General features: G+C 42.4%; 1 protein-coding gene across 1 annotated transcript in view; it reads right to left on the reverse strand.

Annotated features, from left to right (window-relative positions):
- Positions 1-646: 646 nt before the first annotated feature.
- The window catches only part of LOC145342923 (hsp90 co-chaperone Cdc37-like 1), a 30,385-nt gene continuing 17,539 nt past the window's right edge, over positions 647-13,492 (reverse strand). The window contains exons 4-7 of the mRNA XM_080188544.1: positions 10,767-10,882; positions 8,128-8,250; positions 6,898-7,080; positions 647-1,394 (exon numbers count right to left, since the gene is read on the reverse strand). Of these exons, the coding sequence (XP_080044670.1) occupies positions 1,287-1,394; positions 6,898-7,080; positions 8,128-8,250; positions 10,767-10,882 (530 nt within the window). The 3' untranslated portion in view covers positions 647-1,286. The remainder of the gene's footprint in view (positions 1,395-6,897; positions 7,081-8,127; positions 8,251-10,766; positions 10,883-13,492) is intronic.

Below are 13,492 nucleotides of genomic sequence, written 5' to 3' on the forward strand. Positions count from 1 at the left end.
CTGTGCACAAATTCCTGCACTTGTAATTCAACAGCACAGAACTTCATGAACAAAACATGGAAGAATACAAATACCATTTTGATTGAAAGGGTCACTATTTTGCAGGTTAATTAGAAATCCAAATCAGTAAATTCTGACCTCTCAACAACGCACAAATGGTTACTCAGTGTTACTGTTATTGAGGTTCACTTGGTGAGGAAGATGGGCAGCTGTTTTCACAGCAGTGCCAATGAGAAAGTGTGCAAGTATACTGATAGCGCAGGCTGGGTGAATTGCTCTGCTTAAATCCTCCATTGCATCATCTACATACCACAACCATCTGTCTCAGCACTTGCTTTACTGCAAGTTGTTCTTTTTTAAAAATATACATCAGACATGTTCTTTCCCCTCCTCCACTGAGTGGTATACTTTTCCAGCGTGCAGAGGTAAACTCTCTCTGGCTGTCATGCTCAAAATAACTCAATCTCCATTCATTCTTGGAGAAAGGCTGAAATGATGCACATGTAAAGATAAATACTGTTGCTTTGAAATCAATGTCACCCATCCAGTCAACTTTTTACATTTAGTCAAAAACCGAGTCTCAAAAGAAATAAATGCAAAGCCACTAATGTAAACATTTTTTTAAACCAAAAGGAGCTAAGGGCAACTGAATTTGTCTTAGTGGAGGCAACATTTCTCCCCTTTTTCTTTGAATATTGAGGTGTTTTCCATCAATATTGGTGAAATGTCAGTACGAGGGAGAGGAAATCTGTTTCATGCTCAATTTTATTGCTAACATTATCAAAAGGAGAAAAGTAGACCATGTTGTCCAAAGTCAAAGGCACCAGCACACATTCCCCCCCCCTCACTTCTATATATTTTATGCATGAGAAACTTAATTTGTAGCTTAGTAAATATTTCTGACAGGGCCGTGTTCCTATTTTCAGGAACTCTGTCACCCAGGAGATACCTATACAAGTCCCAATTACCACAATGGTAGAGGAGGATAAATTCTGCACATACACTGTGCAATCTAGCTGATCCTCAGCAAAAATTAAAGCAGAAGATTGTGGCCAATGCAAGACAGGAAAGGTGGGGAAAATGGTGACCTACAAACCTACTTTCAAAACAGCCAGCATTTGAATGCATCCAAATCATACTGCCAACATTTAAACTAAATAAATGGTCAAATAAAGTGCAGCATTCAAATAGGCAAGTTAACAGTTACATACAAAAACAGCAGGCTTGCTCTTCAAATGTAGGGACATTTTCTTATGCAAATAGCTAATGATGTCACTGCCAAACATTTAAGATAAGTCCATTTTAGGTTCTTCGTTTCTTTCTTCTTTGGCTTCTTTAGTATTGTAGATCCGTAAGCCTGCATCTAGACAGCGCTGCAAGTACTGTTCAGCAACCTGTAGCGAACAGAAATGCAGTCAAACTCACCGACAATGAAAATTTACTGTTGCCATTATAGCGAGGGTAAAGAACCAGAAAATGGCACAAAAACCTGGACTGAACGATCACTCTATGGAATGAAACTAATAAAAAGCATGAATTTTACTTACTTCCAACTAATTTTCTTTCAAATTAAGTCCCACAAATATATTGACAAGTGAACAGACGAGTGACAAAATACGTTGCCAGTTAATTAATGTCTATTTGACATTATTGCAGTTAAATCCCCCCCTCATACACACACACACAGTAGACTTGATTCAAAAGTAGCACCCTCACCTGAAGACTATAGCTTCAGATGCCATTCAGGATGTGAGAACACACATGTAAGCGAACTCTAACCCAAACACCTACCCGCCTATGCAACCCAAACCCTTACCTGCCTGCAGCATGGAGGCACAATGGTTAGCACTGTATTAGGGACCCGGGTTCGACTCTCAGATTGGATCATTGTGTGGAGTTTGCATATTCTCCCCATGCCTGTGTGGGTTTCCTCTCACAGTCAAAAGGATGTGCATGTTAGGTGCATTGACCATGCTAAATTCTCCCTCAGTGTACCTGAATAGATGCTGGAGTGTGGTGATTGGGGGACTTTCACAGTAACTTCATAGCAGTCTTGATGCAAGCCTACTTGTGACTATAATAAACACAGTTCAACCCAAACCCCTACCTGCCCAGTGTGGTTATGAAACAATTCCATGGGATTTTCTCCAGCAGTTTCCTAACCATTGTCTATCCTTCAGTCAATACAAGTTCCAGAACAAAAGACACTGATGTTAGTACAATTTTAAGCAAATGAAGCTGCCAATGTTTGCACATAAACAATGACTGCACTTCAAAAAGGTGATTTATTAGTTTCAAAATCCTCTGGCACATTCTAAAGATATTAAAGTCACTGTATGAATTAAGTTCTCCTTTCTCTCTCCATACCCCATAATGGAAGCATAAATGAAGCAGCTTAGCTCTTTGATATCCTCTCCCTTGGGGAAAGGAAGCTGAGAAACAAGGTACTGAACAGAACTGAGGTGTTCCTCCTTTATTCTACATGCTTCCTCAGGCAACTCAAGATGAGGTCTGGCACCCATTATGTACAGTAAAAAGTCTCACAACACCAGGTTAAAGTCCAACAGGTTTATTTGGTAGCAAACACCACTAGCTTTCAGAGCGCTTGCTGCTTCTTCTTCGTCAGGTAAGGGGGAGATCTTTTCACAAACGGCATATGAAGGCACAAACTCAATTTACAGAAAACTGATTGAAATGTGAGTCATTACAGCTAATCAAGTCTTAAAAGGTACAGACAAAGTAAGTGGAGAGAGCATTAAGCACAAGTTAGAGATGCGTATCATCTCCAGACAGGACAGTTGGTGAGATTTTGCAAGTCCAGGCAAGTCATGGGATAGTATGACATGAACCCAAGATCCCAGTTGAGGCCGTCCTCATGTGGCTATCAGTCTTTGCTCAGTGACTTTGTGCTGTCGTTTGTTGTGAAGGCTGCCTTATGTTCGCCAACCTCTCCAGCTACGTCAAGGGCATCCTGAAACCCATTGTACAAAGAACTGCCCCCATAGTGTCACAACACAACAGACTTCCTACAGAAACTGAGCACACAGAGGTGCACTCCTCATCACAATGGATGTCTCGGCATTCTACACCAGCATCCCCCACAACGACGGCATTGCTGCAACTGCCTCAGTACTGACAACTGCCAATCTCCAGATGCAATCTTACAACTCATCCATTTCATCCTGGACCACAATGTCTTCACCTTCAACAACTAGTTCTCCATCCAGACACATGGAACAACCATGGGGACCAAATTCACACCTCAATATGCCAATATCTTCGTGCATAGGTTTGAACAAGACCTCTTCACCGCACAGGATCTTCAACCGATGCTATACACCAGATACATCGATGACAAATTCCTCCTTTGGACTCATGGTGAACAATCACTGAAACAACTATATGACGACATCAACAACTTCCATCCCACCAGACTCACCATGGACTACTCTGTGGAATCAGTTGCATTCTTGGACATATGCATCTCTATCAAGGTCAACTCAGCACTTCACTGTACCACAAGCCCACGGATAACTTCACGATGCTCCACTGCTCCAGCTTCCACCTTAAACACGTTAAAGAAGCCATCCACTTTGGACAAGCCCTCCGTATACACAGGATCTGCTCAGATGAGCAAGATCACAATAGACACCTTCAGACGCTGAAAGATGTCCTAAGAACAAGATATGGTGCTTGACTCATCGATTGACAGTTCCAATGCACCACAGTGAAAAAAATCGCACCAACCTCTTCATAAGACAAACATGGGACACGGCACCCTTCATCGTCCAGTACTTCCCCAGAGTGGAGAAGCTACGACATCTTCTCCAGAGCCTTCAACACGTCACTGATAAAAACGAACATCTCGCCAAGGCCATCCCCACTTCTTGCCTTCAAACAACCGCATACCCTCAAACCATTGTCTGCAGCAAACTACCCAGCCTTCAGGAAAACAGTGACTATGACACCACACAATCCTGCCACAGCAACCTCTGCAAGATCATCGACACGGATGCCATCATCTCACGTAAGAACAAAGCCACCAGGTACACAGTACATGCAACTCGGCCAACATTGTCTACCTGATACGCTGCAGAAAAGGATGTCCCGAGGCACAGTACATTGGGGAGACCATGCAGACGCTATGACAACAGATGAATGAACATTGCTCGGCCATCACCAGGCAAACGTGTTCTTTTCCTGTGAGGGAACACTTCAGCGGTCACGAGCATTCGGCCACTGATCTTTGGGTAAATGCTCTCCAAGGCGGCCTTCACGACACACGACAACGCAGAGTCGCTGAGCAGAGGTGGATAGCCAAGTTCCGCACACGAGGACGGCCTCAACCAGAATCTTGGGTTCATGTCACACTAACTGTAACCTCCACAACTTGCTTGGGCTGGCAAAATTTCACTAACTGGCCTGGCTAGAAACAATACACATCTCTTTAACATGTGCTTAATCCTCTCTCCACTCACATTGTCTGTATCTTTAAGACTTGATTACCTGTAAAGACTCGCACTCCAACCATTATTTTGTAAATTGAGTTTGTGTCTTTATGTGCCCTGTGTGTGGACAGAACTCCCACTTACTTGACGAAGGAGCAGTGCTCTGAAAGCTAGTGGCTTGTGCTACCAAATAAACCTGTTGGATTTTAACCTGGTGTTGTGAGACTTCTTACCATGTTTGCCATTATGTACACCAGAGTCCAGTTATTTCATGGCAAATAGTGCCAGTACGTGAGACTGCTTTGAATTTAAGGCTCTTAAAACCAGACTCTAATATAAATCTAATAAAATCACATGTAGGACCTGTACATTTCCCTGCTCAGTATAACACAGCCAATATCAGCTCATCACCAAGATGGAGGCAAAATGAACTCATATCCCAGCAGGTGATTTTGTATTATCTCTTTCTAGACTAATACAAACAAAGCTGAACAGCCTGTGTAGAGATTTTAATGGAGACTTCTTGTTACTGTTTACATTGCTGGCTAACTAAGATGCCTGCTCCATGTGAAATTTCTTCACTTCCTATGGTGACATAATTTCTATAAAATATATGTTCATGAGCGTACTTTACATATTAGTAAGCACACCATCACCACAGATGATGCACCAAAGACCGATACTCAGATCCACTGGTGTCCAAATACCCTGCTTTTCTGCTAACAAGGAGTCTCTATAAACTCCACTAACATATATCAAATATTTTAACACAGTGCTTCCATTAATGACATGTCTCATTCTTATCAGGTTTGTATATATTTGGAATAGATGAGAATTTCCAAAACAAAATATTAAATTATTGATAGTTGTACTATTAATAGTCAGGAATAGGCAATAGGAGGTGACCAACCAGAAACACTTTCTTTTGACAGATGCTGCCTGACCTGAGCTTTTCTGCATTTTCTGTTTTATTATAAATCAAAGGAAATTGTTAGTTAAGAGTATTCCCAATTTGCGCAGTGATCCAGGGCTGAACTGTTTCAACACAGCAGTCTAATATTTCAGGGCTGGTTTTGGAATTATTTTATGTCATGTAAAGGAAAACTACTTAATTATGCTTGGTCACAACAGAAAGAAGTGGAATTGCCATTGTGGCATGATAGGGAAGGAAAGAAATCTCCCTTGTGACCAAAAGCCACAGCAGACAAACTGGGGGCTAGCTCCCCTCCTAACCTATGGGAAATACTACAGCCTTTTTCAATATGATGGAAAGCAAGCAGGAGTGGTTAGCACTGCTGCCTCTCAGCACCAGGGACCTGGGTTCATTTCCAGCCTCGGGTCACTATTTGTGTGGAGTTTGCACGTTCTCCCTGGGTCTGCATGGGTTTCCTTTGAGTGCTCTGGTTTCCTGCCATAGTCCAAAGATGTGCAGGTTAGATGGAGTGGCTGAGTTAAATTGTCCCTTATGTAAGGGGGTTATCAGGGTAAAATACATGGGGTTATGGGGATAGGACCTTGGTGGGATTGTTGTTGAAGCAGACACGATGGGCTGAATGGCCTCCTCCTGCACTGTAGGGATTCCATGAGACAAAATCAGAAATAAGAGAGGACCTTTTAAATTCTGAGTACGATATCTATTCTTAAGAAGAACAGACATCCTTAAAAATGTACTTGAGGGTTCACATTGCTAAGCATGTTCTGGAGGACGTGGACATCTTTCAACTGGAAAGATAGTTTCAGTTCCTATAAGGCAGATACAAATCAAAGTGTCCACAAGGCTGATAACTACAATCTCAGCTTCCAGCGGTTTGGGACAGTAGGATGGAGGCTGTAGGAAGGTGAGGCTACCTGTTAGGATCAAGAATTTTTCCTTGGGTCTGTTAATTTTTCCTGTCCAGACAATATGGCCTCATGAAGTGCAGTACAAGCAATGGACTTGACGGAAATATCTGAGCATCAAAGCAGCAGCATTGGAACTGTGCACCGAAACAATGTCAAGTGAAGGTGGTCAGTAACAACAGAGGTAACTTGATTAAATACATTAAACTTCCTTCACCAGGAAGGATTGCTTTCCAAGTAGAAAGAGAAGATAATGGATGAAGCCGCATGGCTGGTACAAGAAAAATGGAATCATCAGCCAAGATACAACAAAACTACAAGGGAGTAAGGAAGGCACAATGGTAAAAAGTACACAGGCAAACTATAGAAGGAGGCAGAGGCCTGGGCAGAAACCAAATGAGAAAGTTGGATGACAAGAGTGTTTCAGTAAAATTATGCAAGTAGCCTGGAATACTCACTTTGAATGCTGCAACCCTGAACATTAGGTTTATTGAAGCAAAACATCACATCCAGAAGCAAACCACACATAGCTCAAAACATTACATTTCTAACCTGCATCCTGGGTAGAAGAAAATTAGCATACTTTTCCCTAAGTGTGCAGGTTGCTTACCTGGGGTAAAGATTCAAACACTTCCATAGGAGGCAAACGATGAACATCCAAATGATTTAGGTGCTGAGCCACATTATGTATCGTTACTGTCTCTGTAGTTTTGGCTTCTGCAAATTCCCGGACCCGTTGGATAAACTCCGCTAGCTCGGTATTAAATGCTTCCATGTAACCTTCTTCAGCTACCTTTATGGGGAGGTGTATGGGGAGAGGAGGGGGAGGAGAAAAGTTGATGAGAAACAGGAAAAGTAGTGTGAAGTTTATCCTTAACTGAACTAAATTAATTATTGGAGGACCAAACTGAGCTTATTTCCACCCCCATCCACCCACTGTTAAGAAATCTTACTAGGTGCATAGATTGAGGCAGACATAACTGAATCATAGGAAGTTTACAGCACAGGAGGAGACCACTTGGCCCATCATGGCTACGTCAGCCAAAAAAATGAACCACTTTCCAGCATTTGGCCAGAGGTTGGTTCAGCAGGTTAATGGTACTTGAGGTGCATATCCAGATACCTTTTGCTTCTGCCATCCTTTTAGGTATACCAATCCTGTTAAATACACGTCCCCAAGTCACTGCCTTCTTGTATATCTCAATCAACTCTTCCTTCAACCTTCTCTGTTCCACAGAGAACAACCCCCACCTAGTTCCAGAATAACCTCCCTGCTCTTCTATTCCATGCCTTGGCTGGTAAAAGAAAGGACTCATCATTGCATCTTTAAAGGAAAGACTAGACTCTGCAGTGGGAATAGACTTAGAACCAACACAGATCAATAGGTTGAACAAGTTCCTACTGTGGTGTTACAAGGTTAAGAAATTTCATTTGGCATGTGGAGTCCATTCCTTCCAACTTGGTGTGTAGTTCATATTAACATGTACTCTGAAAGCCATAATGCTGTGTAACCTCAGCAAAACTCTCTCCATAACTTACTGAAAAATCTCTACCAGTCAGGGGGATTAAGTTATTCCTGGCATAGCAAGAAATAAGTGGAAGAAAGAAACAAAGAAATTCAACAAGAAGGTGCTTCTTGCTCCCACAGGTTACACTGCACTATATATTGAAACAAGCAGGGAGACAGTACTCCCACAAATGGTAATTTAATACAACACTTAAACAAAACACGTACAAGACTTAGGTTGAATATTATAGGGAGGGCCTTCACCATTTACTGAGGGGAGCTCTAGAATGACAATTCTTTCTCCCCCACCCCCCTATTATTTTACATTCTTACTTTTGCTTTCTCAAAAAATTGTCTGAAGCAGCCGCGAGGATCCTCCTGAAGACTTCTGCCCAGTTCTATAATGAACTGCATAACAACAGCCTGGTGCGCCACCTGTTCCATCAGTGCTTGTTTCTGTAAATAAAACGAGGAGATATATTACAAAACATCTCAAGTGAACTAATTTATGGCCGGGGGTGGGGGGGGGAAATGAAGTTCTCCATTCCTTTTCTACCTAAAGGACATGCATCACCAGACAAAGTAAGACCTCCGGCAGCCCAGGTTTGATTAAGTTTGCTGCACATTCATTGTGCAAGGACAGAAGCTGGTTTACCAATGACAGCTCTGCTTTACTCATCATTTTTTAATCTCCACCATTTATAGAGTGTTTGTTGGCCACTATCTGTTGTGTTTGCAAAATGGTGATGGTCATGTTGGAAACTGACTTTTGTGAACTTTTAATTTCTGTCAGTGCACATTCTGCTACATGACTAACTAATCTTACCAGCTATCACGAGCAGTGGGATCCCTCAGAGGTTGTCACACACACAACCATTTCCTTTTCCTTTGTATAAGTGAATAATTGCAGCATCCTCCTGAACTCCTGAGGGGTGTGCATCAGAGCATAGTTCAACATCCTGACCGTAGTTCAACGACTGGAATGATAATGGCACTTGGTTCGCAACACTCACCCAGCCATCAACTGTAGCTCCAAGTAGCTGCTAATGCACGTCAGTGGCCTCACACTAGTAACATTGTCAGTTCGCAGGCCACCAGATGAGGGGGGTAGCACGTGCACCATGAGTGAGACCGCCCATCTTCAGCCACCCTCCTGACTCCACTTCACCGCTCCATTTGTTCCACTAACACGTGATCTTTTACCCACTACGCCTCAGCCCTTTGGAATTTTCTTCCAAAAATGAATTTTCTTTGCTAACAGTTCAACTGTTTTGCATCCTCTTAATGCTCTCATTAAATGTCCTTTTGTTCCTGATCTGTATCTACTCACCCATCCCACTGAATTGTACAAGATGTCAACAGATATATTCATAGAATCACATAGTGCAGGAGGTTACTCAGCCCACTGTGCACCTACCAAATTGAAGAAATTATCCACATGGTCTCCTTCCCCTGCTCTCTCCCCATAATGTGGAGTTGCTGGCATTGGACTGGGATCGACACAGTAAGTAGTCTTAACACCAGGTTAAAGTCCAACAGATTTATTTGGTAGCACGAGCTTTTGGAGCACTGCTCCTTCATCAGGTGAATCACTCACCTGTTGGAATTTAACCTGGTGTTGTGAGACTACTTACTCTCCCCATAACCCATTAGTTTAATGTTTATATTCAATTGGGGGGGTGATGGCCTAGTGGTATTATTGCTAGACCATTAATCCAGAAACTCAGCTACTAGTCTGGGAACCTAGGTTCAAATCCTGCCATGGCAGATGGTGGAATTTAAATTCAATATCTGGAATTAAGAATCTACTGTTGACATAAAACCATTGTTGATTGCTGGAAAAACCCATCTGGTTCACTAATGTCCTTAGGGAAGGAAATCTGCTGTCCTTACCCATTTTGGCCTACTGTGACTCCAGAGCCACAGCAAAGTGGCTAGGCAGCTAGGGATGGCCAGCCAGCAGATACCCATGTCCCAGAAATCAATAGGAAAATTCCCTTTGGAAAGTTATTATGCTTTCACCACCCCTTGGCAAAACAGAGTACCTGCTAGGAAACAGTAATGACATAATACATGGTATTTTCTCTTCTGATCCAATGCCAGATGAAAATCTGGCACAAACTTTCAAAGACAACTTTGCTTTTGTTCTCAAAGTTGACAGAGATAAAAGAATGAATTTTATCATGTTCAGAAAAATAATTTGCCTTTTTTCTAGCAGATGTAATGAACTAAAACATAATGCCACAATCCTGTAATCTGGAACATGATAAATTCTCAATCACATGAAGATCTATAAAACCTTCAGTGGAAGGAGGTAAATGGGAATCAGAAGTAATAATGTTCAAGACAATGCTTCAATTTTCATTTCACAAGGGATTCCATAAGGATTACATATAAACAGTATGAAGTTACTGAAAAGAAAATCAACATGCCCGGTGATCTCTGTCTCTGTTCCTCCCTCAAAGCTACCACCATGAAATTTCACACTAGATACATTGCCTGAATTCATATTTATTCTCAAGTCTAAAGTACGTTGGTCATTATAGATCAAAACTTATTTAAACAACTGTTTTTCCATACACCAACCACATCACAAATAATCAACAATCAACCATGCAGACTGGAGGTAAAATGCCCATTACCACAAACAAGTTAACATAGCAGCTCAATTTGAAACACTTAGAATCGAGTGGTAGTCATTACTGCAAAACTTCTGAAAAGAACAAACGTTCCTGAACAATTGCTCAGTCAATGAAATTTCTTCAAGTCTGTTTCTCTCTCCACAGATGCTCCCTGAGCTCCTGAATGTTTCCGGCATTTTTGGATTTTGATCATCTCTCCAGCATATGCAGTATTCTATTCTACTTCACTGTTAAAAATTACTGATAAAAATTAGTCACAAACTCGTAACAGTAAAGCCCAGGGAAACATGGGTCCAACCTAAATTTTGTTATTTTTTGTCTTTGACCTACCTCCTCCTCTTTTAAATGATAACACCATTTTATTAGGTAGTTTGCAGTCTCTTGACAAACAAGATGAGGGTGATCCGACAAATATCTCTGACTATCAACCCATCGTTTCAACATACCTATGTCAAGAAATAAAGAAAAGGATTTATAGAACTGATTCGCAAGTATAAAAACTATGGCATAACACAGCCAAATATTTTGATTTTGCATAGTAAATCCCTCCCATCATTTTATTATACAGTAATGGGGAAACAGGAGTATAATTACGAGAGGCATGATCCAGGATAATTCTGTAGGGACTGGTTGAAATCCTGCCATGGAGGATGGTGGAATTTATAACTCAATAAAACAACTGGAAGTAGAAGTCTAATGATGACCATGAAACCATTGTTTGACTACTATAAAAACCCACCTGGTTCATTAATGTCCTTTAGGGAAGGAAATCTGCCATCCTTATCTTGTCTGGCCTACATGTGATTTCAAACTCACAGCAATGTGGTTGACTCTTAATTCCCTCGGGAATGACTTAGTCAGCCACTCAGTTGTACTCAACCGCTATAAAGAAAATACAAACGAACGAAACCAGGCCACCCAACATCGACCTAGTCACTGGAAATGGCAGTGGCAGACCCAGCCTATTAACCATGCAAAGTTCTCCTTACTAACATCTAGGGGCTTGTGCCTAAATTGGGAAAACTGTCCCACAGACTAGCCAAGCAACATCCTGACAGAATCGTACCTTATAGGTAATGTCCCATACACCACCATTACCATTCCTGGGTGTATCAACAGAGATGGCGGCAGCATCATGGTATACAGTTAGGAGGGAGTTGCCCTGGGAGTCCTCAACATCATCATGGAGTCTCATGGTACTGGATCAAACACGGGCAAGGAAACCTCCTGTTGATTACCACGTACTGCCCTCCTCAGTTGATGAATCAGTATTCCTCCGCGTTGATTACCACTTGGAAGAAGCACCGAAGATGACAAGAATGCTAAATTTACTTCGAGTGGGAGACTTCAACAGCCAGCACCAAGAGTGGCTTGGTAGTACCACCAGAGACCGAGCTGGCCAGGTCCTAAAGGACACAGCTGCTAGACTGGGACTCTGCAACAGGTGGTGAGGGAAACAAGACGGAAAAACACTTATCCTCATCTTCAACTGCCTGCCACAGATGCATCTGTCCAAGCCAGTATCGGTGGGAGTGACCACCCCACAGTCCTTATGAAGACGAAGTCCTTCTTTACACTGAGGATACCCTCCATCGTGTTGTGTGGCACTATCACTGTGCTAAATGTGATCTAGCAGCTCAGAGCTGGGCAACCACGTGGGCCATCAGTAGCAGCAGAATTGTACTCAGCCAAACTGAAACCTCGTGACTTGGCATATCTCCCACTCTACCATTATCACCAAGCCAAAGAAGCAACCGTGATTCGATGGTAAGTGCAGGAGGGAATACTGATCATAGAATCCCTACAATGCAGAAGACGGCCGTTTAGCCCATCAAGGCTGCACCCTCAACAATTCCACCCAGGCCCATATATTGACCCTACTAATCTACACATTTTGGAATACTAAGGAGCAATTGAGCATGGCCAATGCACCTAACCTGCACATCTTTGGACTATGGAGGAAACCCTCAGATACAGGGAGAACATGCAGACTCCGTACGACAATGCCCCAAGCCAGGAACAAACCCAGGTTCCTGGCACTGCAAGGCAGCAGTGCTAACCACTATGCTGCCACACCAGCAGTAGCACCAGGCATATGTAAAAATGAGACATCAACCTGGTGAAGCTACAACACAGGATTACTTAGGTGCATAAACAGCAATAAATAGATAGAGCTAAGTAATTCCACAATTAACAGATCAGATCTAAGCTCTGCACTCCTACCACATTAAGCCGTGAATGGTGGTGGATAATTAAACAACGCACTGGAAGAAGAGGCTCCACAAATATCCCCATTCTAAATAATGGAGGAGCCTAGCAAATCAGTGCACAAGATAAGGTTGAAACATTCGCCATAACCTTCAGCCAGAAGTGCTGTGTGGATGATCCATCTCTGCCTCCTTCGGAGATCTCCAGCATCACAATGTCTGTCTCCAGCTAATTCGATTAACTCCACGTGATATCAGGAAATGACTGAAGGCACTGGATATTGCAAAGGCGATGGATTTGTGCTCCAGAGCTCGTGGTGCCCCTAGACAAACTATAACACAGCTAAAATATTGGCATCTACCCAACAATGTGGAAAATTGCCCAGATATGTTACGTACACAAGAAACAGAACAAATACAATCCAGCCAATTACTGCCTCATCAGTCTACTCTCAATCAGTAAAGTAATGGAAAGGATCATGAATTGTGCTATCAAGCAGCACTTACTCAACAATGATCGGTTCATGGATGTTCAGTTTGGATTCCACCAGGGTCACTCAGCAACTAACCTCATTATAGACTTGGTTAAAACGTGGACAAAAGAGCTGAAAGCTCGAGGTGAGAGTGACAGTCCTTGACATCAAGGTAGCATTTGACTGAGTGTGGCATTAAGGAACCCCAGCAAAACTGGAATCAGTGGGAATCAGGGAGATAATGCACCACTGGTTGCGAGTCATACCCGACAAAGGAAAAGGATTGGGGTGGCTGGAAGTCAATCACTCCAAGACATCATTGCAAGAGTTCCTCAGAGTAGTGTCCTAGACCCAACCATCTTCAGCTGCTTCATCA

The sequence above is a fragment of the Carcharhinus amblyrhynchos genome, chromosome 5 (assembly GCF_965287045.1).
Source record: "Carcharhinus amblyrhynchos chromosome 5, sCarAmb.v2.hapA, whole genome shotgun sequence".
NCBI lineage: Eukaryota > Metazoa > Chordata > Chondrichthyes > Carcharhiniformes > Carcharhinidae > Carcharhinus > Carcharhinus amblyrhynchos.